General features: G+C 37.7%; 2 protein-coding genes across 3 annotated transcripts; one reads left to right on the plus strand and one right to left on the minus strand.

Annotated features, from left to right (window-relative positions):
- Positions 1–10,323: 10,323 nt before the first annotated feature.
- Positions 10,324–12,801, minus strand: LOC133730464 (uncharacterized). Its single transcript, XM_062158048.1, has 2 exons — positions 11,053–12,801; positions 10,324–10,968 (listed from the first exon to the last, which is right to left on the minus strand). Exons 1-2 carry the CDS (start codon positions 12,799–12,801, stop codon positions 10,324–10,326), a joined length of 2,394 nt encoding a protein of 797 aa, XP_062014032.1.
- A 9,484-nt stretch (positions 12,802–22,285) lies between these two features.
- On the plus strand, positions 22,286–26,404 carry LOC133731670 (ethylene-responsive transcription factor RAP2-7). 2 transcript variants are annotated; one of them, XM_062159068.1, is made up of 10 exons: positions 22,286–23,244; positions 23,375–23,400; positions 23,519–23,549; positions 23,665–23,752; positions 23,850–23,995; positions 24,240–24,284; positions 24,398–24,501; positions 24,640–24,770; positions 25,121–25,234; positions 25,746–26,404. In XM_062159068.1, the coding sequence occupies exons 1-10, from the start codon at positions 22,709–22,711 to the stop codon at positions 25,983–25,985; spliced, it is 1,461 nt and encodes a 486-aa protein (XP_062015052.1). In that variant the 5' UTR covers positions 22,286–22,708; the 3' UTR covers positions 25,986–26,404. The 2 variants fall into 2 exon arrangements, with proteins under 2 accessions (XP_062015052.1, XP_062015053.1); XM_062159069.1 differs by lacking the exon at positions 24,240–24,284.
- The last annotated feature ends 445 nt before the right edge of the window (positions 26,405–26,849 follow it).

A 26,849-nucleotide genomic window follows, 5' to 3' on the forward strand; every position in this document is an offset into this window, starting at 1 on the left:
AGTTTTACAACAATTGTAAGTTGTGAGGTGTGTTATGCTCATTTGAGCTTTATAATATATTGTGAGAGTGAATTGTAATAATGAACTCGAAGTTTCGAGATTTGTTTTTTTGTAATTGTAATTATTCAGGTTTCGGATTTGAATTTATTATTCAAAATTCGGGGCGTGACAAACCGGTTCGGTGCTTACAAAAAAACACTCTTTCAAATTATTAAACCGAACCGAACTGCCCTTTTCCGGTTCGGACCGGTTCGATTCCACGGTTCCCGGTTTGAAAATCCCAGGCCTACTTTCCAACATGTTTATCATTTGAAGCAAACGGTTTTGTACTTATGAAGTTAGTCGACATGTTTCCATTGATTGCTTTCCTATAGTGTGAACTTCCATATTGACTCCGCAAATAACCAAATTTGGCCATTTTTATCATTAACCTAAAATTAGAGTAATAAAAATGGCGAATTGGCAATCAATATAATATTTAGTAAGTTCCATGGAAAGAGAGGAAAAAATAACCATACGTAGTTCGAACCTTCTTAGTGTAAATTATTGATGAAATTAAATTAAATATCAATTTATGTTATCACATTTTTTTTAAACCTTCCTTCTCAAAGAAAAAATGTCATAAAGTCAAAATCCGATTATAGAGAGCTCTATCGCTCTTGTCCCAAAATCCTAAGGAAGGCCGGCGACGGTTTTTAGTTAAGAGATCGCTCTTCGTCCGGTGGTGGCCTTGGGCTGGCCTCTGAGCCTCAGCGACGCCGCTGCTGAACGGGGGATTGATACAAACAGTCGAAGAGCTCTTATGAGGGTTGCCGCTCATGGTTTTTGCAGGCTGGTTTCGCTTCTGGTTCTAGTGTCAAAGCTCTGGTTCTAGTGGCTCTGCGATGCAGGATCGGTGGGTCTCGATTTCTACTTTTTCAATCGATGACGGTTGCAGGGTTTTGAGATTCAAAATCGACGGCAACGAGGGATTACAGGGAGCTGGGTCAAGGTGGTTTCAGAGTGAGGTAGGTTGTGGCAGCATGCTTTGCGGTGTTTTGGGTAGTGGCAGGTTTGTTTCGTGGCGATAGGGACCACAGCGGAGTAGTCATGGCCACGTGAGTCGACGGAGCTATACTGGAACTGCGCGATGGGCATCGTGTTGGAGATGGATGCTGGGCTGGAGCCAAGCCGGGCCTGCTGGGCTTTTGAGTGGACCTTCCCTTAGAGCTTCTTTGATTTGGATATGTTGGGCTGGGGTTTTTTGGCCCTAGGCCCAACCCAATGTTTTTAGTTTTTTATCTAATTACAGTTTTTTATCTAATTACAATAATTTTCCTTGTATTAGGAACCTAAATTTCTAGCGCCTCCGGCGTAGTACCAATGGAGAATCCCCGCTGCCTCTACGTATTTGAATGTATAATGAGTAGATCTATTTCTATGTACCATTGTGGGTACTACCACTATCTTCTTGTCTGTTTATAAATAGCAGCGAAATGGTATGTAATGGTCTATTCTGGCTTGTGATGAATATTATTTCGCCCCCAAGGGCTTGATTCAAAAAAAAAAATGTCATAACATAAATTTAATAGATCAATAAGGATATCACTTTTAAGTGGTAGGAGAGCTTGTAGCACATCGGATTATATGTAGTACATAATTTTCATTCGAGTTTAACCAAGTATCTGGTCAATGGAACCATATAATTATCTAATAGATTGAGTAGTTGCAGACTTGTAGTGACCTATGTACGTGAAAGGGTGCGAGACACTAATAAATTACTTGGTGCATTTGGAGTTTTACATGATGAAGTGCTTTATATAATTAGATTCACATTTTCATAGGGGAGAATTCCACAAATTGTTCGACACTTTGGTCACTCAATTTTCAAATATATCACTTTGGTCATTCAGCTATTTATCTGTCAATCACTTTAGTCACTCAAGGGGCATTTTATCTCACTTTAATCACTTATCCCAATCATTCTAATACAAATTTCTTAATTTTTCACAATTTGTTGGACGAAAATATCATTAATATTGTGGCAAATAATTTTTTTTTAATGAAAAAATTAACGAAGTGACTAAAGTTAATAACAGAGTTAAAGTTGAGTGACCAAAGTAATATATTTAAAATATGAGTGACTAAAGTGTCAAATAGGTAAAAGTTGAGTAATCATTTGTGATATTCTCCCTTTTCATAGTAATACAGTTTTTATTATAAAATGTAACCGAAATAAAGCAAACAATATATTATTATATGCAAAGAACAAATCATCCAAAATCTATGGAAAATGAAACCCTAAAAATCATCCAAAGAACAAATTCTGAACGGAGTAAGGATTTTGACATATTTGAATTTCATCTTATTTTACTCTTTTCTTCTTCTTGGCCATGTCTCTCCTTTATATGGTAGTTGAAGCCATTTAACTCCGATCACCACGATCTTCATAGTCGTTGAGCACTGGCAGTTCATCGTCTGTGTGGCTCGTGCATCTGGCAGTTAATCGTTCGTGCGTCTAGTAGTTCTCTCTCTCTCTCTGTAAGACGCTCTTTATTTTCCATGATTTTTCTTGTATGGCTTTTACAATAGTGCCCATTGAAACCTTTCTTTAATTTATTACGTGGTAAGTATCTGGCTTGGTTTTTAGGCAATTTTATTTTTGATGAAGTCTTTGACACAAAAGACTATGTTTCCCTTTATAGTAGTAGAGATATACATCAGGGTGTGTATGATATAGAGATTAATGGTAAGCTCGATGTGTAATTATAAATTTTATGTAAATAAAGTCTAATTATCTTAAAGGGGATAATTGATAATCTAAGAATAGATAAATTATTTTTGAGATATATTATTTTTAATTAGAGATATATTATTTTGGAGTCAACCATGAAGGCTTGAAGTACCATGCACACACTTTATAATATAATGTTTAGATTCCCCACAATACTTCCTTTTTTTTTTTTTTAGCTGTTATCATAACATGTAGATCACATCTCATAAAATACCGTAATAGAGTTGGCCAACCCAAACTTAGAAGCAAGTTTTGTAGTTATCACCTCAATATATGAGCCATGAAAGATCGAAGTAAGAAGCCACTTATAACACATCAGATCTAAATAAGAAGCCACTTATAACACATCTTGTGATGCCAAAATCGAATCTCGCAAAATCTTCGAAAATCCTATAGAAAGTTTACACAATATTATCAAATGAAAAACATTTCCTAACTTTAACTCTCTGGGTTAAAATTTACACAATACCAAACACATGAGAAAATTGTCCTTGGGACAAATATTTTAGGTCGAATTGATAGTCAGCTTCATAAATCATATGATAGTACAGCTTCCCCACTCTATCAAAGAAAATATATAATATTCAAGAACAAGAATCAATCATTCGCGAAAAATATCCTCCGTTTCAAATCCACACCAACCGTCGGATCCGCACACAATTTCGACGGAGATAAGGGCTGCCACGGAGATCAACACGTGGCGGATGGTGAGTGGTGAGGCGACGGAATTTGTTTAAAGCTTTGGGCGACCGGCTATGGCCGGTGGGGAAAGTCAAGTCACGCAATGAAGAGTGGTGGTTGAAGTTCCTTACCAGAAATGGAAAATAAGTTTTACGAAATATTTTTAACTTTTTTAAGGTAAGACCATTACCTTAATGGGAAAGTACTACTTAAAACCATTTTAAATTTTTTATATTTATTGCTTGTTTTGTTACTTTCTTTATTTCCCACCGTCACGTTTGGTTTGATGCTTTTCTTGTCAATTCTCATGACCTGTTATACCAGTAAAGTAGACAAATCAGATTCCACTTCATCTTTTTTTCATTTCTAATGAAAATTTAATTTAAAATTTTTTTTTAAAAAAAAAATCTTTAACTCACTCCACCCTTATATATATCAATAAAAATCGAATCCATGACCTTTACAATATTAGAATAATTTAATTTTAAATTATTTTTACATGGTATTATTCATTGTTTGACTCTAACAGTTTAAGATTAGAGATGCAATATTCTTTTTCGTTTTAAGAGAACATTAGTTCATTGATACTTAGATTATACATAAAATATGTTTGAATAAGATATTAGAAAGAGTCATTATTTAGGTAACTCAACATTTTCAAGCAATGATACTAACAGTGGGGCAGAAATTTTTTCGTAAATATCAACCATGATAAAAAAAAAAGAAAAAAAAAGGATATTAATTCACATACATAGAGAAAAAAAAAATTCATATCATATGATAATTGTGGAGCCTAATTACCCATTTTTCATTAAGAGATTATTTTCTAGACATAAATTATATGTGTAGTTATAAAAAGTAAAATTTTAGTTGGGGCCACAAGCCCCTCTAAGCCCTAATTGGCTCCACTAGTGACTGAAACTCATCCAGATAACCATATTAGTATACTAATGCCCATGAGACGCAATACAAATAGATATGGGAGATGAGGGCAAACCTGCAACATCTCTTTTACTCAACCTTTTCAAGTTATTACCTAAGTAAATAGAGATGGTAAATAAGGGCAAATCTGCAACATCTTTCTTACATAACATTTTCAAGTTATTACCTATGTAACTCAGTTTTTTTTTTTTGTCATAATGACGGGCCTAAAAGCATTTTTAGCAATGCTAGTCATTTTTGAGTCAAATTTTAGCTAAAGTAGCTAAAAAGTCATTTTGGCTAGCCACTTTAGAAATACGTCTGTATCAGTGCGCTCTATTTTAGCTTTTGAATTTACATTATTTTTTAAAAGAATATTAAATAGTTTAAATATATTTATAAATTACATAAAGTAACTCAAAATGAATGTTTTAAATTATAGAGAGCCTCATCTCGCTCTCTATATTTAAGAGCGAGATAGCTAAAAGTTATAATAGAGAGTCACTTAGAGCATCTTTAGCAGACTCTCTATTTTGGCTCCTTAGCTATTTTAGAGAGCATGTTTAGTTTTTTTATCTATTTTAGCAGCTGCACCAGACTTCTAAGTGGCTCTCTATTATAACTTTTAGCTATCTCACTCCTAAATATAGAGAGCGAGATGAGGCTCTCTATAATTTAAAACATTCATTTTGAGTTATTATATGTAATTTATAAATACATTTAAACTATTTAATCTTCATTTAAAAAAATAATATAAATTCAAAATTAGTTAAAATAGAGAGCACTGATACATACATATTTCTAAAGTGGCTAGCCAAAAAGTCATATTTTGGCTAATTTTTGACTCAAAAGTAGCTAGCATTGCTAAAAATACTCTTAGGAGTCTGGTGCAGCTGCTAAAATAGATAAAAAGCTAAACATGCTCTCTAAAATAGCTAAAGAGCCAAAATAGAGAGTCTGCTAAAGATGCTCTAAAAAGCCCTTACATTTCCCTTGAGACATAATGCAAGATGGGGGCAAATCTACGACATCTCCTTGACTTAGATGTCTTTTGACTAAAATAAAACAAAAGCAAACATTCGTATGCCCAACCTTGGTACAATGACCAAAGCCGAAGTCCAACCAACACATGAAGGAAATCAACGCCCACAGCATGGATTTGACTGAAAGGAAAGAAATCACTTCCTTTTTCATTAAACCCCCATTTAGTTTATAGCAGCATATGTTTGTTCTTGAGAGGACATCCTCAAATTTACAAGTTCCTTCTCAAACTTGACAACTATGAAATTTGAATGAACGATTTGAATGATTCTGTTTACCTTTACAGTACTATTAGAGAATATTTTTGTTAAAATTAGTCAAATTTATAACTATTGAGTCATCTAATTCACCGGCCATGTCAATCAAAATTCACATTTATAATTTATTAACTTCATTTTTCACTATATATGTACCTAATTCACCCGCCATACATATATATATATAGATTTTATCCAGAGCGGAGGTCCGCTTTGAAATTACGGAGTGAACTTGCTGAATCTGTCCAACCTGAACCGTACTAGCTTTAAGGCAGTTATCAATGCCTTAACGGTCATTAATTTGGCTGAAAATTTGCAGAGATGATCTATACACTAGTACCTAAAAACTAAACTGTCGAGATGTAGATGTGCGACCTAAAAGCGACCCAAAACTCAAAGTTCACTCCTTAATTTCAAAGCGGAACTCCGCTCTGGATATATATATATATGATTAAATTCAGTTTACCCCCCTAAGGTTTGGGGGTAATTTCATGTTAGTCCATGTCCTTTCAATTTAATCAGTTTACCCCCAAGCTTTCCAATTTCAATCAACCGTGTCCAATTTCTACTATTCAGTCCAATTTGGACAGTTAAGTCTGACTTTTGAGGGCTAAAATGGTCATTTCAAGACAAAAAAAAACTATAAAAAAAAATGATTTTTTTTTCTTTTTTTCGTTTTTTTTTTTTCTGTTTTTTTTTTTCATTTAAAATTTTTTGTTTCCATTTTTTTTTTATATAAATTTTGTCTTCAACCTATACACCACAAGTTATAATAGGTTTATAAAAACAAAAAGATACTCTAGGTGGTTGAAAGTCGCTCGCTGTTTTACAATATTTATGATATATCTCCGATAAAGAGAAGAATTTTAAGATATATCCCCAATAAAGTGAAGAAATGTCTGTGTAAAATTATTTTTTACAGATATTTACAGATAAAGTGTAAAATCATGAAGAAATATCTGTGTAAAATCATTTTTTACAGATATTTATAGATAAAGTGTAAAATCATTTTTTACAGATATTTCTTCACTTTATTGGGGATATCTCCTAAAATTCTCACTTTATCGAAGATATATCACAAATATCGTAGATCAGCGAGCGGTTTTCAACCACCTAGAGTATCTTTTTGTTCTTATAAACCTATTATAACTTGTGGTGTATAGGTTGAAGACAAAATTAAAAAAAATAAAAAATAAAAGAACAGAAAAAAAATTTAAAAAATGAAAAAACAGAAAAAATAAAAAAAATAAAAAGCAGAAGAAAAAAAATTAAAAAATTCCTTTTTTTTTTAAATGACCATTGTAGCCCTCAAAAGTCAGACTTAACGTCCAAATTGGATGGAATGGACACGGTTGAGGAGAATTGACAAGCTTGGGGGTGGGGGGTAAACTGATTAAATTAAAAGGACAGGGACTAACATGAAATTACCCCTAAACCTCAGGGAGGTAAATTGAATTTAATCTATATATATATAAGTTCCTTCTCAACTATGAAATTTGAATCAACAATCAAAATGATTGTGTTTAGCTTTAGAGTACTGTTGGAGATATATATATATATTTTTTTGAAATAAGAATATTTTTGTTAAAATTAGTCATATTATAAACATTTAGTCATCCAATTCACTGGCCGTCATTTATAATTATTAACTTCATTTTTCACCATATATGTACCTATTCATCGGCCACACACACCCCCCCCCCCCCACACACACACGCACATATATATATACAACTTCCTTCTCAAATGCGAAACTCATTTTCGATAATTCATAGTTTTTTTTTAAATCCCACCCCATTCCCACCCTTGATGGGGCTCGAACTCCTGATAACTATGAAATTTGAATCAACGACAAGAATGATTTTGTTTAGGTTTAGAGTACTATTTGAAAATATGTTTGTTAAAATTAATTAAATATACAACTATTTAGTCATCTAATTCACCGGCCATGTCCATCAAAATTCACGTTTATAATTAGCAACTTTCATTTTCACCGTTACCTAATTCACCGGCCATGTTAATCAAAGTTCTATGGAGCGGCATGGAAAACATGTTACAGGGAATCAGACCGGACGAGATTTGTTGGTTGAAGACTTGAAGTTAATTAGTCAGCTGGCTAAAAATGTTCCCATGTACTTTGAATCTTCGTTATTTTTAACGTCTAAATCATTGAATCTTGCAAAAGGCAAAAGGAGAAAGCAAAAACATCATATATAGTTTGATAATATGTATTGAATCAAATCCATGGTCACGTACAGACAAGTTTGAATTTCCTAGATATGATGTCTCCTAGGTTCAAATGTCCAATATCTATATGGCAGCCATTTGCTATGGATTCTATAGGTTTTACAAATTGAAGATCAAAGTAGTCAATTTTTGCGACGACTTATATTATTATCCTAAGCAAAAGTGGTTATTCCCTCGGAAACTTTCAATATTTATATGACCCTTTCTTTCTAGTTTCTTCGATTTATATTTTATACATTGAACACTAGTATCCTTTTTTTGTGTTGTCGGTAGCTCATGAATCACATTGAGGTGGCATCAATCAATTGTAAAAACCTAAAGTTTCACAAAAGAAATGCATAAATTTTTTTCAGAAATAAAGTTAATTAATTTTGACATGAAAATCACGGCTTGAGGTTTTATGTGTTAGCGACAAGCAGAAAAAAAAAAGGGTTCTTTGTAATTAAACCACCATAAAATGCGTTATCCACGCTTAACTAATCATCCGAGAGAATAAAAGAAAGTATGTGTTCTTCATGGTTTGTAATTTGGAATTGGCCGGCAAAGGATACATTTAAAATTTCTGAATTTAATAGGGGCAGGCTCTATGGTAACCAGTAGATTATGAGAATTTTTTTTTTTGTCCTTGAACAATTTTGAAACATGTGTAGAGTAGCATTAAAAGATTTTGTGGTCACTCACTCTTAGATTGAATTAATTTCAAGAGCTTTCTCGAAGAAAAAAAAAATTTAAATTTAAAGAGTTTTTTTTCGATAAAGATTAAATTTAAAGAGTTGAGATAAAAACTAAACATAACTGTTTTTTTTTTTTTTTCTGAGTAAAAGAGAGACTAACTTATTGATCATGTGAAATATGGTTACAATCAAAGCTTAGAACATCCCTAAGGCCTAAGCAATTCAGGAACAACATCATTCCATTCTAACTAATCATTAAACTCATAAGCTTCACTTGCAAATCTATGTGACACTGCATTTGCAGTTCTAGGTGTATGACAGATAGAGAAAAAGCTATTGAATAATAAGAAGTTATTGAAAAAGTCTATGTGCCACTGCATTTACAGTCCCTAAACATCACTGTTATTGAATAATAATAAAGAAGTATAAATTACTCCTAAAGAAAAAGTCGCGTACGTCTCTCTCTTGTACTGTGTTACGGTTAAGTTTCACAAGCACACAACCACTGCAAGTGGCCTAGTGGTTCTTGCCTAGTTGGGTGTGCTCCCCAACCTAGGTTCGAACCCCGAAGCTGTCAAAGTGGCCAGGCACTGTGCTGCAATGCACAGTTGGAGCATTTCACATGCGTCGAAGGGGTTTATCTTGGGCCTAGGAAGCCTTTGGGTTCCCCTTGACAAAGTAAAAAAAAAAAAAAAAATTTCACAAGCACACAGTACTCGCTCTCAAATTATGGCTACAAACCTAATGTTAGGGTAACGTTGAACACCCTACTTGGCACGACGCAGCACCTTAATTAAGGCATGTGGCAGAGTCTACCTCAACAGGGAGTCAACTTTTCAAGCATCTAGCTTGCTCTATTCTTCTTTAACAATCAACCACGAACCCTAACCCTCGGCTTTGCCAATCTAGGTTTGTGGGCATCTTGTGGCTCCTACTGTCATCATCGATGTTATCTTGAGATTGCTTGCAGATCATGACATGTGCCACAAAGAGGTCATCTCAAATGTTCAACTTTGTGTACTCTTAAGGCTGTATTTTGTGGCGTTTACTACTTATAGATTTATCTTTCAAACGAGCTTTTTGGTTGTTGTGGTTCTGCGGTTCTGTTGATGATTTTGCTGCTGGCATGGAGGCGTAATACTTAATGGCGACAGTGTCTAGAAGTTTGCAGTTGTCGACAGCGACTACATTGCGGGAATTCTAAATAACGCTTGCTTGGTGTGCACAACACAAGATGCTAGGGTTTCCTTTGGGTTAGGCCTAGGAGATCTATGTTTCAGCCGTGTATTTGAGCATGTAATTACTCGGGTTAGTCTTTAGGACCAAGTGATTTTTTTTTATAAAAACATGGGATAATCGGGATTATAGTTTTGAATATAGGAAGTTTTATGCTCCTCCCTAAAAGCACATGAGGAAATATTTCATTGATGAACAATATGGGTAAAATACTAAAATTACACATAAGAACATGTTTCTGCCTAGATCCAAAGGTCCAGTAGAGAACTGTATGGTAGGCTGGAGCCTGATGTTCGGCGAATAGCCGAATATGGTGTGGTGCATGGCAGTCACCTATCAAATGTAATACACTGGCGTCCAGTGGCGTAGCCAGAAATCTTAGTTAGGAGGGTCAGAATTTAAATAATAATATTAAACAAACATAAACTTCATCAAATAATATAAAATTATAAATCATTATAATACTTAAAAATATTAAGTCTCTCTAAAACAATTACAATTGTCCACGACGATTGCTCATATTTTGAAATCTTTTCATGATGGTTTCATTATCAATACCATCAAATATTTCTTTCTCGATATATGTAATCATGCTGCTATTCATCCACATGTCTCCCATTCGGTTTCGCAAATCACTTTTTATGATCTTCATGGCAGAAAATGCTCTTTCTACAGTGGCAGTTGCAACTGGAAGAATTAGCGTCAATGTTATGAGCAAGTAAACTAATGGATAAACCTTGTCCTTCTGTGTCTCAACCATTTTTTCTCCAAGGTCACTAATTCCTTTCAATTGTGTAAACACACTACTGCTTCGCATATCAGATATATAAGTGTCCAATTCATCTTCAAGAGCCAAGAGAGATACTGCAGAAAAATCTTTAGGATAAAACTGAGCAAGCCGAATCAATTTTTCTTTGCTAAAAGCTGAGAATGAATTAGATGGATTAAGACATGCCATACAGAGAAGTAGCTCGGTAGTAGTCTCTGTAAAATGATCATTTAGCTCTTGAAGTTGCATATCTATGACTGCACAAAATAATTCAACTCGATACCTATGCAGATTAGTGACCTTTGGAGCTCTACGCCGTGATTTTCCTGGAATAAAAGGAACATCATCCATGTTAGGAACATCAATCTCCTGTTTTTCACAAAATGAAACAACTTGACTAAGAAGAGAATCTCATCCATTGTCTCTCATATTTTGCAATTGCTCCTTACACACTTTAACTAAGTTCATTGCATTCACAATATCTTGGTCTCTTCTTTGCAATGCCTGTGATAATTGATTTGTAGTCCCCAACAAAACCTTCATCAAATGCAGACTAAATACAAAGTCGAATGATTCCAATGAGTCTAATAATCTGCTTGCATCTTGTTTCTGATCTGTAGATGATCCATCCTCTTTTATTTCTTCAAGCAATTCAACTAAAGATGGAAATAAGTTGATGATACTAATCAAAGTACCATAATGTGAGCTCCATCTTGTATCACCAGCTCGCTTTAGGGTGGTTTCCTGATTCAAGCCCCTCCCACTTAAAATAGAACCAATATTAAGTTCTTCGATAATCTTGGCGACTTGTTTCTCTCGAAGAGAATCACGACGTTTACATGAGCTTCCAGCAACATTCACCAGATTACTAACAAACATGAAGAGATTAGAGATTAAGATATGATTTTTTGCTACAGCCACAATAGCCAGCTGAAGCTGGTGAGCAAAGCAATGAACATAAAAAGCTGACCCATTCTCCTTTAAAATAAGTGCTTTTAGACCATTGAATTCTCCTCTCATATTACTAGCTCCATCATAACCTTGACCACGGAGGCTAGATATGCTTAATCCATTCTCTGAAAAGAATTGATCAATGGCTGCCTTCAGTGATGCAGAAGTAGTATCAGTGACATGTTTAACACCGACAAAACGCTCAATTACTTGTCCTTTGCTCACATATCGCAATACAATTGCCATTTGCTCTTTTCCTGATACATCACGAGACTCGTCAACAAGAATAGAGAATAATGCGTCACCAATGTCACTAATTATGACATTGAGAGTTTCAGTTGCAGCAGCCTTGACAATATCATGTTGAATATCAGGTGATGTTAATTGATGATTTCTTGGAGCATTTTTCAAGACAACCTTTTTTATATCATCAACTTTATCAGAATGCCACTTCAAAAGCTCTCTAAAATTTCCTTGGTTATTTGAATAATCAGATTCATCATGACCACGAAATGGCAATCCTTGTCGTAGTAGAAAACGAGCACAATCAACTGATGCATTCAAACGAGTGCGATAGTTAATCCGATCTTGTTGTGTTTGGTTCACCAAAACTGTATCAACATGCTGTCTTTGATTTAATAAAACTTCACACATTCTTCTAGCATTGTTGTGAGCGCTATTGATCCCTCCAACATGATCTTTAAGCTTGTCTTTTTTCTTCCAATTATTAAACCCCGTACCAACAAATACATCACCACCTGCTTGGTCTCCAATATTTGGTTTAAAAAGATAACAATGCAAACAATATGCAGCATCATTTTCTATACTATACTCCAACCAACTAGGATGATCCTTAAACCAATTGACGTTAAACCTTCGCTTAACACCACTAAATTCTGTTTGAGGAAAATTATAGTTTTTTGGTTGACAAGGACCTTGCAGTAAATAATGTCTTCGCACTCGATCTCGAACATTAGGATGGTACTCTAAAATCGGAGTTCGAAGTCCAGGATCTCCAGGAAGATCTTCTATATTAATCTCATTGACAGAATATTTTGAAGTACCAATATCTTCAGATGCATTATTTGTCCGATGGAATTGAGGGGGTGCCAACTGATTTGTCAAGTTCAATTCTTCAGAATGATGTTCTGAAGTACCATCATTGGATGTGTTTCTTATTTGAGGAGCTTCAGGTGGTGTCAACTGTTCGGTTGCTTTTCTCTTATGATACCTCTCTAAAAAGGCTTTCATATTCCAAATTTTCAATTATGGAGACTTCGCTTGCCGTTCGTAGGGAGAAAATTGAGGGAGATGATTATGAAAGGAAACAACTTGAGAGCATGACCACGAGACAAAAAAAAAACTATACAAGGCCAAATATATATAGACATATGTTGGAGAAAACAATAATTGAATAGGAAAATATATTAAAATATATGTAGAACGTGGGAGATAGAATTCTGTCCAAATTGGGACAGTAATGGGAGAAACCAATCAAGAAGGGATTAGGAATTTAGAAAGATGTATTAAAAAATAGGAGAACGTGGGTGACTAGGAGTAGGAGAACTGTGTCCAAGGTTTTTTCGGTAAGGAAACTGTGTCCAAGTTGATGTAATATTTGGATTTGGCTGCCGTGCAGATCTGCATGCTATGCAGATTGCTTAGCCACCATTCATTGCCCTCTACTTCACATCCTGCGGTTGAAAATGATTCCCATCCTTCACTTCTCAAGCACGTGCTAGTCCACTTTGTCTCTCTTCACAGATCTGCATAGCAGAATTTTCCATAATATTTAAACAAACTTTTTTTTTCCTTGTCAGAAGGGTCAATCAATTGATTAAAATATGATATATATATGTATATGTGATAATGATCAACCAATCATGTCTTAGTTTGGAAAATTGAGAAGGGTCAATTGACCCTTCTGGCCCTACTGTAGCTACGCCCCTGCTGGCGTCAAGAGATAGATCGGGTGATCGGTCTTCGTTTCGATGCATGAATTAGTCAATGTATTAATGTTGATAGATCGAACAACGGTACGTGAGTAATGAATGCTTACCATAAATGATGAGAGAGTGTTGTTTATATATTGGTGCTTGGGTCCATTCCTTGCACTTGTCTTTTGATGTGGGATTGATAGACTCTTACTGGAAAAAGATTTTGCGCGTACATGCTAGGGCGCTTTCTAAACATGGCTGAGGTTGAGCTTACTCCAGCAGGATTGTAGAGCGGCCGAAACAGTCACCCGATGTTTATGCTTGGCGATAAACCATATGTACAGGAGTATTAAAACACACAAAAATACCGGCTCTCAAACCAAAAATAAAATCGGGTAATAAAGGCACATATTGAAATTGGGTAAGACACGAAGAATGTTATTGGTTAACTGGAAAATAATATGTTATTGCATGTGCTTTACAAAAGTTATTTCACAACATTAACATTATTTATCTCTAGGAAGGAAAAAGAAAAAAAGAAAGTTTCTCCCTCGACCAAAATGGATAGTTGAGTTTACCAAAATACAAAGTTTATATAGATAATTCACTATAAAGCCAAGGAAATAAATACATGTTTTTGTTCACTCTACTTACTCATTACACTTTACATTTTAATTTCATATTAAATTTAGTTATCTAACCCATTTCTTTTTCCATAAATATTCTTATATAGTGAATTATCTACAACTGCGAATCGTGTCATCACCTGGAATCTATTGCGTACCCTGGCCGCTCAGGTTCGTCTGCCATGGCTTGTTGCTGGCGATTTCAATGAGATCCTCAATCATGCGGATAAATCGGGAGGTCCGCCTCGCTCTGTAGCACAAATGGCCCGATTCCGGCAAGCGTTGGTGGATTGTGAGTTAATTGACATGGGATTCGTCGGTCCTAGGTTTACTTGGTCTAATAGGTTTACCAAGGAACGGCTGGATCGAGCTTGTCAAAATGTGCAATGGAGAGAACTTTACCCTTTTTCTAGATGTATTACTCTCCCTCTGAGTAGGTCTGATCACTGCCCTCTTCTCATTGAAGTGTCTCCGGAGCCAGCTGTTCGAACTCGAACACCTAAACTGTTTCGCTTTGAGGAGATGTGGTTACAGCATATGGACTGTTTGAATGTGGTTCAGCAAGGGTGGATGCTTCCAACTATAGGGGAACCAATGATGCAGGTTGGAAGGAAAATCAAACAGACAGGTCAACTATTATTACGTTGGCATTCTGGAGTGTTCCAACAAAGACAAACTGAGATGAAGCTGATTCAGGGAAAATTGGACGTCTTGATGAAACAGAGTTTCGAGCCCGGTCATTTTGATGTACAAAAGGTCCTACAGTTTCATCTCAATGAATTGCTTTCGGCTAATGAAGCGTATTGGAGGCAGAGATCTAGAGTACAGTGGCTCAAGGATGGGGATCGTAATACGGAGTTCTTCCATAGGAGAGCCTCTAATCACCAGTGTCGCAATCGGGTCAAAGGTTTACTTAATGCTGAAGGGCAGTGGACTGTTGATCAAGGAGAAGTTAATGAGTTAATCATAAAGTATTATGAAGACATTTTCAGGGCTGGTGGTTCTGACCCGGCAGCTATAGAAGCGGTCCTTGAGTGCTTGCATCCCAAGGTTTCTCCTAAAATGAATAACGACCTCACAGCACCCTACTCGGACTCTGAAATAAAGAGGGCTCTATTTCAGATGCACCCTTCCAAGTCCCTAGGCCCGGATGGGATGTCCCCGTGTTTCTTTCAGAAGTTTTGGTCAGTTGTTGAGAAGGATGTTTGTATGGCAGTTAGGGAGATTCTCACTACAGGCCACATATCTCAGGAGTCCAACTTCACTCATCTCACATTGATTCCGAAAGTTAAAGAGCCTAAGTCTGTCTCCGACCTACGACCTATTGCGTTATGCAATGTTGTTTACAAAATTGCTTCCAAGGTTTTAGCAAACAGGTTGAAGGCAATTCTTCCGCAGATCATCTCACCTCTACAGAGTGCTTTTGTACCTGGGAGGTTGATTTCTGACAACACCCTGGTGGCAACCGAAATAGCTCATTTCATGAAGAAACTTCGTAGACAGGTAGATGGTTTTTTCTCTCTCAAGTTAGATATTTCTAAAGCTTATGATCGGTTGGAAGGGCATTATTTGGAGGCAGTCTTGCTCAAGTTGGGTTTCTGTTCAACCTGGGTTCAAATTATTATGGCGACAGTGAAATCAGTTAGCTACTCGGTTTTAATCAATGGATCTCCGAAAGGTTTTATTTTACCTACTAGGGGTATCCGGCAAGGGGACCCCCTCTCTCCATATTTATTCATCCTTTGTGCTGAGGGTCTTTCAGCGTTGATCTCTTCTTCAGTCGAGCATGGAGTTGCTAAGGGCATTAAGATGTCTCCTAATGCTCCTACGATACACCATCTACTGTTTGCGGACGACAGCTTTCTCTTTGGTGAAGCGGCAGTTACAGAGTGTCACACTTTCAAGAACATATTGGAGATATATGCCAGGGCCTCGGGGCAACATATTAATCTCCAGAAGTCAAGTGTGGTTTTTAGTGGCAATGTCAATTTAAATAAGCGCAATGAGCTAGCGGCAATTTTGGGAGTTGAGTGTGTCAAGGAGCATGGTTTATACCTAGGGCTTCCTGTACATGTAGGGCAAAATAAATCTGCTATTTTTGCCTATTTGAAGGAGCATCTCACTAAGAAACTTATCAGTTGGAGGTCTAAAATTCTCAGTGTTGGAGGTAAGGAGTTACTTATTAAGGTGGTAGCTCAAACTCTGCCTAATTACGTTATGAACTGTTATGCTCTACCAAAATCTCTATGATGATCTTCAACAACTTTGTTGTTAGTTTTTTTGGGGAAGTTCTGATGACCGACGTTGAATTCATTGGCGGTCTTGTGAGAGAATGTGTCTCCCAAAAGAACAAGGAGGTATGGGCTTTAAATATTTGCATGCTCACAATCTTGCGATGCTTGAAAAACAAGGTTGGAGACTCCTTACTAATCCAAATTCTCTTGTGGCTCAAGTTTATAAAGCTATGTATTATCCTTATGGTTCTTTCCTTACGGCTGACATGGGTGAGAGGCCATCGTTTTCTTGGAGAAGCATTATGGAAGCTAGACCGGTGTTGCAAGCTGGTTTATCTTGGCGGATTGGGAATGGTGTTTCTGTTAGTATTTGGGATCATGATTGGATCCCCTCTGTTCCCCATCACTCTGTGGTTAAACCGTTGGATACCATCTTTGAAAAGGTTGCTGACTTGATCAACCCGGACACATGGACCTGGGATGAGACTGCTGTCCATACATGTTTTGAATCACAGGTGGCACACCAGGTTCTCTCTATCCCTCTTAGTCGTCCATATGGACAAGACCGAGTTGCTTGGAAGCTTCACAAGAAGGGTTTCTTTTCTGTGAAATCAGCGTATACAATAGCACGAGGCTTCTCTATTGGCAATGTGTTTGCCTCTCCTTCTAATGGGGATCCTTATGATCCGGTTTGGAAAGCCTTGTGGAAGGCTAAAGTCCCTAGTAAGGTGGCTATTTTTGGGTGGAGAGCAGTCCATAATCTCCTGCCTACCCGTGCTGCATTATCTTTGAAGGGTTACAATGGGGACTTACAGTGTGTTGTCTGCTCTAGTGGTGTGGAGACAGTGGAACACCTATTCTGCCAATGTAGTTTGGCTAGAGAGATAGTGGGAGCTCCTCCCTTTATCATTCCGGTTTCCTCATTATCTTGGAAGGATTGGTTTTTAGAACGGGTTAACTCGATGTCATCAGATTGTTTTGATAAATTGCTTGTGTTGCTTTGGAATATTTGGAAGAATAGGAATGACAAGTTATGGAGAGATTGCTCTAAGACCGGTCCTAGCATCGTGGCCTCTTCTATGGCATCGTTTGAGGAGTATTCCCAGGTCAATCAGGCTACTGCATCTCTTGATCGGCGAGGACCTACGGGTCAAAAACGATGGTTTCCTCCAGCGACTCGTACCCTAAAATTGAATGTTGATGGTGCGTTCCTACCGTCGATTCAGTATGGAGGTACAGGGGGAGTTCTCAGGAATGATCACGGGGATTTTATTGCTGCCTTTTCCTACAGAGCTGAGTATGTGATCTCTCCATTACACGCTGAACTTTTAGCCTTGAAGTATGGGTTAGAATTCCTACACGCTATGAATGTCACGAAGGTGGTCGTGGAAACTGATTGTTTAGTGGCAGTTCAGGCCATTAATTCTTTGCCTGAGGATTTGTCTGAGCTAGGTGCTTTGATTTAGGACATCAAAGGACTTGTAGGTGTAGTGGGAGATGTTACAGTTGGTTTTACTCCTAGGCAAGCTAACAGGGTTGCTCATCGCCTAGCTAGTTATAGTTTTGATTCAAACATCCATCTTGATTGGTTTGGTCATGCTCCAGAGTTTGTACTCGATGCCCTCATGTACGATCATTATCGTATTTAGTAATAAAATCTAGGGATCTTGACCAAAAGCCCCAAAATGAGCCAAAGTTATCCCACTTACCCCAGCAACAGATTTTTATTCCCACATACACAATTTAATAGAAAATGACCATTTTGCCCTCAGCCCAATTAAACAATTACAACCATTGCCACTCAACACCAATCTCTCACACATCCCGATCTCTCTCTCCTCTCTCTATGCCCCTCCCTCTCTCCCTACTGACCTCCGGCTCCGGCGCACGACCCAGGCTCTCTCTCCCCTCCGGCGCTGGACCCAGGCCGTCTCCCTTTCCTCCAGACTCGGGCCGCCCACCACGGCTTCGTCACCGGAGGAATCGACCTCGACGACTCTGTCCAGATTGGAGTCGACCTCGACGACTGGCTGGTCCTAGTCCAGCACCACTTCACCGTCGATCATAGTAACGACCACAACGCCGAATTCAAAGTCGACAATTTCCCCGTCGACGACGACGGCGGTTCCACTCCCAAGTCCTCCTCTGCCGTGGCGATTCGTCGAACACCTCGAGCTACAGGTCCACCAGTAGCATCCGGAAACTCGATCTCATCCCACTCCAAAGCGGTGACTGACCTCGGTGGATCGGCTGGTCCAGGTGACGTAGAAGAGGTGAGTGAGTGAGTGACGTCGGTCAACGACGAGAGCTTGGCCTTGGAGTCCTCGGCGTTGGAAACGTCGCACTGGATGTACTCAACGGAGGAGAAGAAGAGGAGCGAAGGAGGAAGATAAGGAGTGGAGAGAGTGAGGGGCTGAGAAAGGCCGGTAGATGAGATGAGGGGAATAGTAGGTGTTTTGAATCTTTTGATTTCTGAGCAGCCATCTTTTTTTTCTCCTTTTCTTTTTATTTTTCCTTAATTATCTATTGTATGGACTTGCAACAACTAGTATTAGAGAATCTTTGAAGATTGGAGCCTACTCATCCTGCATATAGTCCATACCTTGACTTGTTTTTTTATGATTGAGCTGCAACCCTCTTGCTTTTTTTATTTTTTTACTTTTTTGGTAAAATAGGGGGCAGAAGGTCGAAAAGGAAAGAAAAAACAAGTTTTATTGAGGGACAATAGACGTCTATTGGGGGCAATAGACGTCTACTGCGGGGCAATAGATATTTTAAATTAATGTAATCTCCTCTTTTTTTTCTTTAATTAAAGTTATATTTGTGTAATTTTAGAAAAATTAGTTCTCATTTCGGTAATCGAAACGTCTATTGGGGGGCAATAGACGTCTATTGGGAGGCAATAGACGTTTTAAAATTGATATAATTTCTTCGTTTTTTTCTTTAATCAAAGTTTTATCTGTCAAATTTTAGGAAGATTAGTTCCTATTTCGGCTACCGAAAGTTCTATTGGGGGGCAATAGACGTCTATTGGGGGGCAATACATGGCTGATAGTCGTCTATTGGGGGGCAATAGACGTCTATTAGGGGGCAATAGACTATCGGGGCAATAGACGTCTATTGGGGGGCAATAGGAGGCAATAGAGGTCTATTGGGGGCCAAAAAACCTTTCCGGTGAGATTTTCAACAAATTCCGGTGACCGGAATCCGGCGGCCGGTGATCGGAATCCGGCGAAAGTTGGCTAAAATCCGGCGGCCGGTGACCAGAATCCGGCGACCTGTGACCGGATTCCGGCTACCGGTGACGGGCTCCGGCGAAGTCTCCTATGGTTTCTCTCTCTTCTATTTTCTCTCTCTCTCTCTAAGTAAATAAGGGGTGAGGGGTAAAATGGTATTAAAAAAAAATAAAATAAAAAAAAAAAATCTTAATGGGGTATTAGGGAAGACTCCCTTAGAGTGTATTGGGTAGGAGGGAATTAAAAAAACTCAATGGGGTTAGTGGGAAAAAAATCCCTAGAAATGGGGTAAATGGACAAAAACCCTAAAATCTATTTTCTTTCAAAAAAAATTAATTGGTTATGTATTTAGTTTTTCTTATAGATTTGGATTTTAGAAAATTAGTGTACTTATTAGTCATTTTGTATTTAAGTAATATAGTTTTGTACTTAAATAATATAGTTTTTCAATGATTCAAATATATTAGTAGCGTGAATTAAGAAAATAATAGAGTGACAATAGCTGTACCATTCAAAAATGCATGGTCCAATTAAATCCGGTGATGTGACTTGATATTAGATTAATAATACCAGATCATTTGATTAACATTTGTTTTAGCTGGCATGTGATAAATCAACATGCAAGTGCGTATTAATTAATGTTTATACTAGTTATTTAGTTAAGTTGCTCGAAACGAATCCGTATCCATGTCAAGTTGACCATCTTCCCAATTAATTAACTACGCCCATCTGGGATGTCAAGTCATGAATGACTCATAATTTCTCAAATCTATATTTATAGAGAATTACCTTAGGGTTGTCCCCAAATCACCTAAAACAGGTTTATTTACATTTTTATTTTGGAAAATTACAACCAAATCCTTTAGGGGTCCTACACAAAGGTTAATTATCTTCCAATTTTCTAAACTAAGTCTATTACCTGATTTAAAATCATGTGCTTTTAATCATTCAAAAGTTTTTTTTTTTTTTGGTGAAAAGAATGTTCTAAGTTCGACTCATGTGCCCAAGACATTACCAATTGGTTCATATAGACTACACATAATAACTCACCCCTTAAAAGCACGAAGAAATTTTATTTCACATTTGACAATCAATAACAACACAACTAGTAGAACAAAAAAGCAATACTCCTGGGAACTCATGATCTATGGATTCTTTTGATGTCCTATTGAGCTCCCACAAGGACTACAAGCAGCTCATTTGACCTCTTCTTCTTACTATGATCACCAAAACAATTAGATGCTAAAAGTATGATTAATACTGGGTTTATATTTCAGCCCATAAGCTGCCTAAGAAAGTATGAACAAAAAATAATTAGAAACTAGGAAGTTAATTATGCTAAGTTGGTCCAATGATAATTCTTTCTACAATTGTAGATTGGAAAAGAAGAGATTCCAAATCTTAAACACCGCTCAAAGCACTCTTAGGATGTCCTACGAGTTGATGGACCATTCCAAAAAAGCTTAAAAAGTAATATTAGAATGCCCTACATGTGGCTCTACATACCTCTAACGCCGCTAGTAGTAGTTCCACCAGTGACGGTCGTAGCTAACAAATTTGATACCTACTAAAGACCAATTTGGAACCAAAAAGCCTCTCATACCAATAACGCATAAGATAAAAACAACCGTCACTGCCCAATTACAATCGTAGAACATAGTTGCTCGAAAACGTTGTTAGGAACCAAAAGTTAGGAACCAAACAGCTCCAGCAACTTGTTAGACACCTGACAAACACTGAACATTCACTCACTTGTCAAAACACCAAAAAGCAACATATATATCCGTCTCCCTAACAAAAAAATACAGCCTATAAACCCCCGCTACAGGAAATGAGGCACTGTCTTGCACCCATGAGATTCGACGTGGATCTCATAGGGAACTATGCAACCCTCCTCTAGATATTTAGAAAGGTAAAACTAGAGCCTATAGAGATTGACTCTAAAGTGTAGAGAATGTGAAACTTTTTAGAGCTGTGTACGTGACTAGTTGAAAATCAATGATATGGAAAAGAAAAATCTCATATTAGAAAAAAGACACAACAAACATATAGAATATATATGGTTGATTGATTTGAAGTGGTATGTGAATCCTTTTGGTACAAAACCTCAAACCAACCTTTTCCCAAAGTGAAGATATATCAGTGTCATGTGATATTATGTGATACCATTAGTAGTAATTAAGCCACATGATTTGTGTTGCACAACAATAATTGGTATCAAAGTCAAGTTCAAATGACACGAATCATTGAAGGTAGAATTAGGCGAATGATTAAGGCAACACCCAAAATTGCAATAGATGGAGCGGATTCAAAGGAAATTTCCTAACAAGATGACACTCTTGATTGCAGAGACTCCATAGGTGAAGTGACTCGAAAGCTTATCATAGATATACTCTAACAGGTCTACTATAGTGTGGGAGGCTTTAGTTTTTTTTTTTTTTTTGGCAAGAAGAGGCTTTAGTTGTTAATGGTAAAATGGTAAAAATTGACAGTTTAACTGTTAAGCTGAAAGTGGCAATGGGTGGGTGGTCACACAAGTACTGTTCCCATCCATGAGACCGGCACAGAAATGACAAAAAAATAAAAATAAAAAAATGAAAGCTTCGGACAAACAACCGGCAACCAGCTGAGGCGGTGGGAGGAGAGAAAAGGGGTGAAAATATTTTAAAGGAAATAATATTCCATATCCGCTTAAATTGGGTCTGAAATGTTCCCTCACACGTCCTATCACCTCACTCTGTTTTCTTCTCTTTCTTCTTTCTTCTCTCTTCTCTCTCTCTCTGCCTCTCTGTGTTGCCTATGTGACTCTACGACTCGAATCGTACAGAGCAATTAGTTCTCGCCGGCGATTTTAAACCGATCGCCGAGACTAAATCAGTTAATGCGATCAAACTCATTAGCTTAATTCAGCTCCGGCTTCCACTACCACTGCTCCACCTGATTTTGATTTCTCCGGCGATCGCCAAAACGCATCGTTTAGTGTTTCGTTCTGTTGTTTTTTTGGCGTTTTGAGCTCCGATCATGTTTTTGACTTAGTGGTGTGTGGTCCTCCTTGTCGGTCGATCTCCGCCGTTGATCGACGGTGAGAGATAGGGGAATTGAGCTAGGGGAGTGAAATCGGAGTCATGTTGGATCTTAATCTCAGCGTGGTGGGATCGTCGTCGGAGCAAAACGACCTCTTCGTCGTCGGTTCGGTTCCCGGTATGTTTCCGGAAGGCTCCGGCAGCGCGACGCAAATGGACGAGTCCGGGACGTCGAACTCGTCCGTCGTCAATGCCGACGCCTCCAGCACCAACGACGACTCGTCCTCCGCACGCGCCGCCGTGACGACGTTCAACTTCGATATTCTCAAGGTCGGTGGAGGAGAAGGAGACGACGTCGTTGTGACGAAGGAGCTGTTTCCGGTGAACAGTTGGCCGGGGGAGGGGCAGGGGCAGCAGTACTCGCCGGCATCATCGTCGGCGAGGCACAACTTGATCGAGCTTGGCGGGCCCGCGGAGGTGAGGTTGGTTGAGCAGAAACAGCCACAGCCACAACCACCGCCACCGCCACCACAACAACCGCAGGTGAAGAAGAGCAGGAGAGGGCCCAGGTCTCGGAGTTCTCAGTACAGAGGGGTCACTTTCTATAGAAGAACTGGTAGATGGGAATCGCATATTTGGTTAGTCAAATTTTCATTTACTCCATTGGTTCTCAACTTCAACTTCAAGGTTGATTTTTCAGCTTGAATGCAAATGCATCCGTCTCTTTTTAAGTATTTTAATCCCAATTATTTTATTTGGTGGGCGCAGGGATTGTGGCAAACAAGTGTATTTGGGTATGGATTTTTGACCTTTGTCTATATGATTGACTTGGATTAGTAATTATTCAAACTATATATTTGGAATGCTTTTTCTGTTTGGGAAGTTTTGATGAAAAATATGGATTTGATGTAGGTGGATTTGACACTGCTCATGCTGCTGCTAGGTAAAAGCCTTGTTCACACATTTTCTTGAATTTCACACTGTTTGTCAATTCAGATAGTTTATTATTGTGGGTACTATATGTTTTACTTTTGGCGGTTTGGATTTGCTGAATTTAGAGCCTACGATCGAGCTGCGATTAAGTTCAGGGGAGTTGATGCTGATATCAATTACAATCTCAGTGATTATGAGGAGGATATGAAACAGGTTGGATGATTCACAAGTCTCTTGCTGAAACTAAAATCTGGTTAATTTCAACTTCCGAGTGTAACGAGGTTTTGATCTATTTCTAATAAATGCGCAGATGAAGAATTTGACCAAGGAAGAATTCGTGCACATACTACGTCGGCAGAGCACTGGTTTCTCGAGGGGGAGCTCAAGATATAGAGGGGTTACACTGCACAAATGTGGTCGTTGGGAAGCTCGAATGGGGCAATTCCTTGGCAAAAAGTGAGGACTCTCTTGTGGAATTTGAATTTTTTAATTTTTTTTATTTATTGTATGGATGGGTCTAGCTATAATAAGCATATAAGCTGTTGGTTTGAACTGTTAATTGATGTGCTGTAAATTCTCAATATTCTTGTTTTTCTCTTTTAGTTGTTTCGAAAAAAAAAAGTCTTGAGTGCCTATTTCAAAGAAAAAATAATTGTGGGCATGGTGGTTTTATCGTGGAGGTAACAATGCTTGCATGCAGGTATATATATCTTGGGCTATTCGACAGTGAAGTAGAAGCTGCAAGGTCCTAATGATCATGAATTACACTCTACCTGACACTGAATTTATTACCCTAAATTCTCAACCTCATTGGGTTCCATCCAACACTTCTCTCCCTTTTGATTTTTCTGGAATTAGGGCTTATGACAAGGCAGCTATCAAATGTAATGGAAGGGAAGCTGTCACCAACTTTGAGGCAAGTACTTATGAAGGGGAGATGATATCTGACGCTGTTAATGAAGGTATAATAGAAATGTTAGTAATTTGTACAAGTATATTGCACATATGCATCCGTTTTTCAAACATCTTCTTGACTTATGTCAAGTTTTCATATCTCAAGTTCTTTGTCCTGATAGATGTGCTTGATTTTTTCAATGCAGATGGCAATCACAATCTTGATCTGAATTTGGGAATATCTCCTCCTTCATTTGGTAATGGTCAGAAGCAAGGCGAGGGGCATCTTCAGTTCCATTCTGGCCCTTATGAGGGGCAAAATGGAAAGAATATGAGGGTAACTTAATTTATCTTCGATACATATATCAGATCTGTTAGATTTCGTATTGATAAGTACCGAGTTAGGTTATTCCCATTCAAGGTTCTCACCCTTTTTTTTTATTTTGGCCGGAAGCTATTCTGGTTTGAAATGGTTTTAAACACTAATATAACCCGCATTCATTATTTTGACATCTCTGAAATGGAAAAAGAAAACTGATAGTGTGTGCAGTTAGAGCTATCATGATACATTTACATATTTTTCCGTTTCTGGTTGGTTAAATCCTTTCTCTTTCTCCTTTAATCACGGTTGATAGTCTTGTGACCATATTTTGCTGCTAAAAATAAACACAATTCTGATTTTTGCAGATGGTGCCCAATGCAAATGCAACAATGACTGCTCCACCTTTCAGAGGCGTAATAATGACATCAGAGCACCCTCCTTTATGGAATGGTGTATATCCTAGTTTCCTTCCGAATCAGGTGGCTTATATGCTTTGTTATGAATGACACAACTTATGTTCAATTCTGTTACCTATGTGGCTCTTGTTTATTCCGTTGAACCTAGTGGTATCATTTTTGCCATAGCCTAGATGCTGGATTTCTCTAAAACAACCTTCCATATTGGTAGCTTAACATAACTAATGGTGAATGAACTGAGCATAGAACAGAACATTAATACTAAATTTAACTTAGCTTTGGTGTATGCCATATAAGTTGACACTTTGTATTCTGTGTTATACATCACTATGAGTATGAGTAGTGGGATTTAAGAAAACAACAAGATAGAAAGGTCCTTCTCATGTTGGCATGACTTTATAAACTGAACTTGGAACTGCCCTTGCTACTATGTTCAAGTTTGTTCATTCATATTTGTATCAAGGCCTGAAGAGTTGGGTGTACTTCACACTACTAAGAAATCTTCAGTACAAAGTGGTCAAAGTATAAGTATAACCTTCTGAATACTGATTCTTTTCTTGAATCATTTTGACAGGAAATAGCAATAGAGAAGAGAATTGCATTAGGATCTCAAGGACCTCCCAATTGGGCTTGGCAAATGCATGGCCAGGTCAGTGCCCCAATGCCACTGTTCTCTACTGCAGCATCATCAGGATTCTCATTTACAGCTACCACTCCGTCCGCTGCTGTCCTCCCCGTAATCCCCTCGAACCAAACCGCCCTCAATCTCTGTTTTACATCTTCAGCCACGGCCGCCCACCATACGTCTCAATAAAACCATTATCACATTGAAGCGGTGGTAGCCGATTGCCTCCATATATTCAAAGGGCATCCACAACAAACTGGCCGGTGGTCCTTCAGATTCTTTGTATGTGATTCAAATAGAGATTGATACATACACTAGTACACCACCAACTGACTCCATGTTTATCAACCACACTGAACTCTATTTGTATTTGTTCTCTGAAATATGTTATAGCTGACCTGAGCTCTAATGTAAAGTTTCAACTTTCAAGTTCTCATGGTGGCGCTCGTATTCTAAGACGGTTGCCGATCTGAATGTTTGTTTGTTTAATGTAAACCGTATAATGCTTTCCAGCATATGGGACACAGAAGTATTTGTACTTGTCCCAAGTTTAGAAAAGCCATGTAGAGGAATAATTATAGTTGCTATATACTCTGTCCAAAACAAAAGGATGTACAAGTACACAGCTTCATAATGCAATGGGACAATTTTAAGTGATGGGTGGCTGGCTGCTGTAGATATTGCTGCTTTACTAGCGGAAGAAGAACAAAGCTTGGAAAAAGGAGGTCGTTTCCCAGTTGTCTTACGCTGAAAAGCAATTTTCTAAGTTCTAAGGAAGATCAAAACCAAATCTTTCTAAAGAAAGATTGACATGAAAACTCATTGGTTACTTTGACTCCTTTCTATCCTAGAGGATAACCTTTTAGAGGCCACCCACAGTCGGGTCAAGTTCCCAATTGCATGCTCTGTTCTATTGTTCGAATGGGAAGGATTTCTTTTTTCTTTTCCTATTATATATTAAAAGAAGAATAATACTATGTGAATTACATTTTTGTCTACTATTTACATGTTGTCTTATGTAATACATATGCTAGATTTATATATAAAATTGTA

The sequence above is a fragment of the Rosa rugosa genome, chromosome 2 (genome assembly GCF_958449725.1).
Source record: "Rosa rugosa chromosome 2, drRosRugo1.1, whole genome shotgun sequence".
Classification (NCBI taxonomy): Eukaryota; Viridiplantae; Streptophyta; class Magnoliopsida; order Rosales; family Rosaceae; genus Rosa; species Rosa rugosa.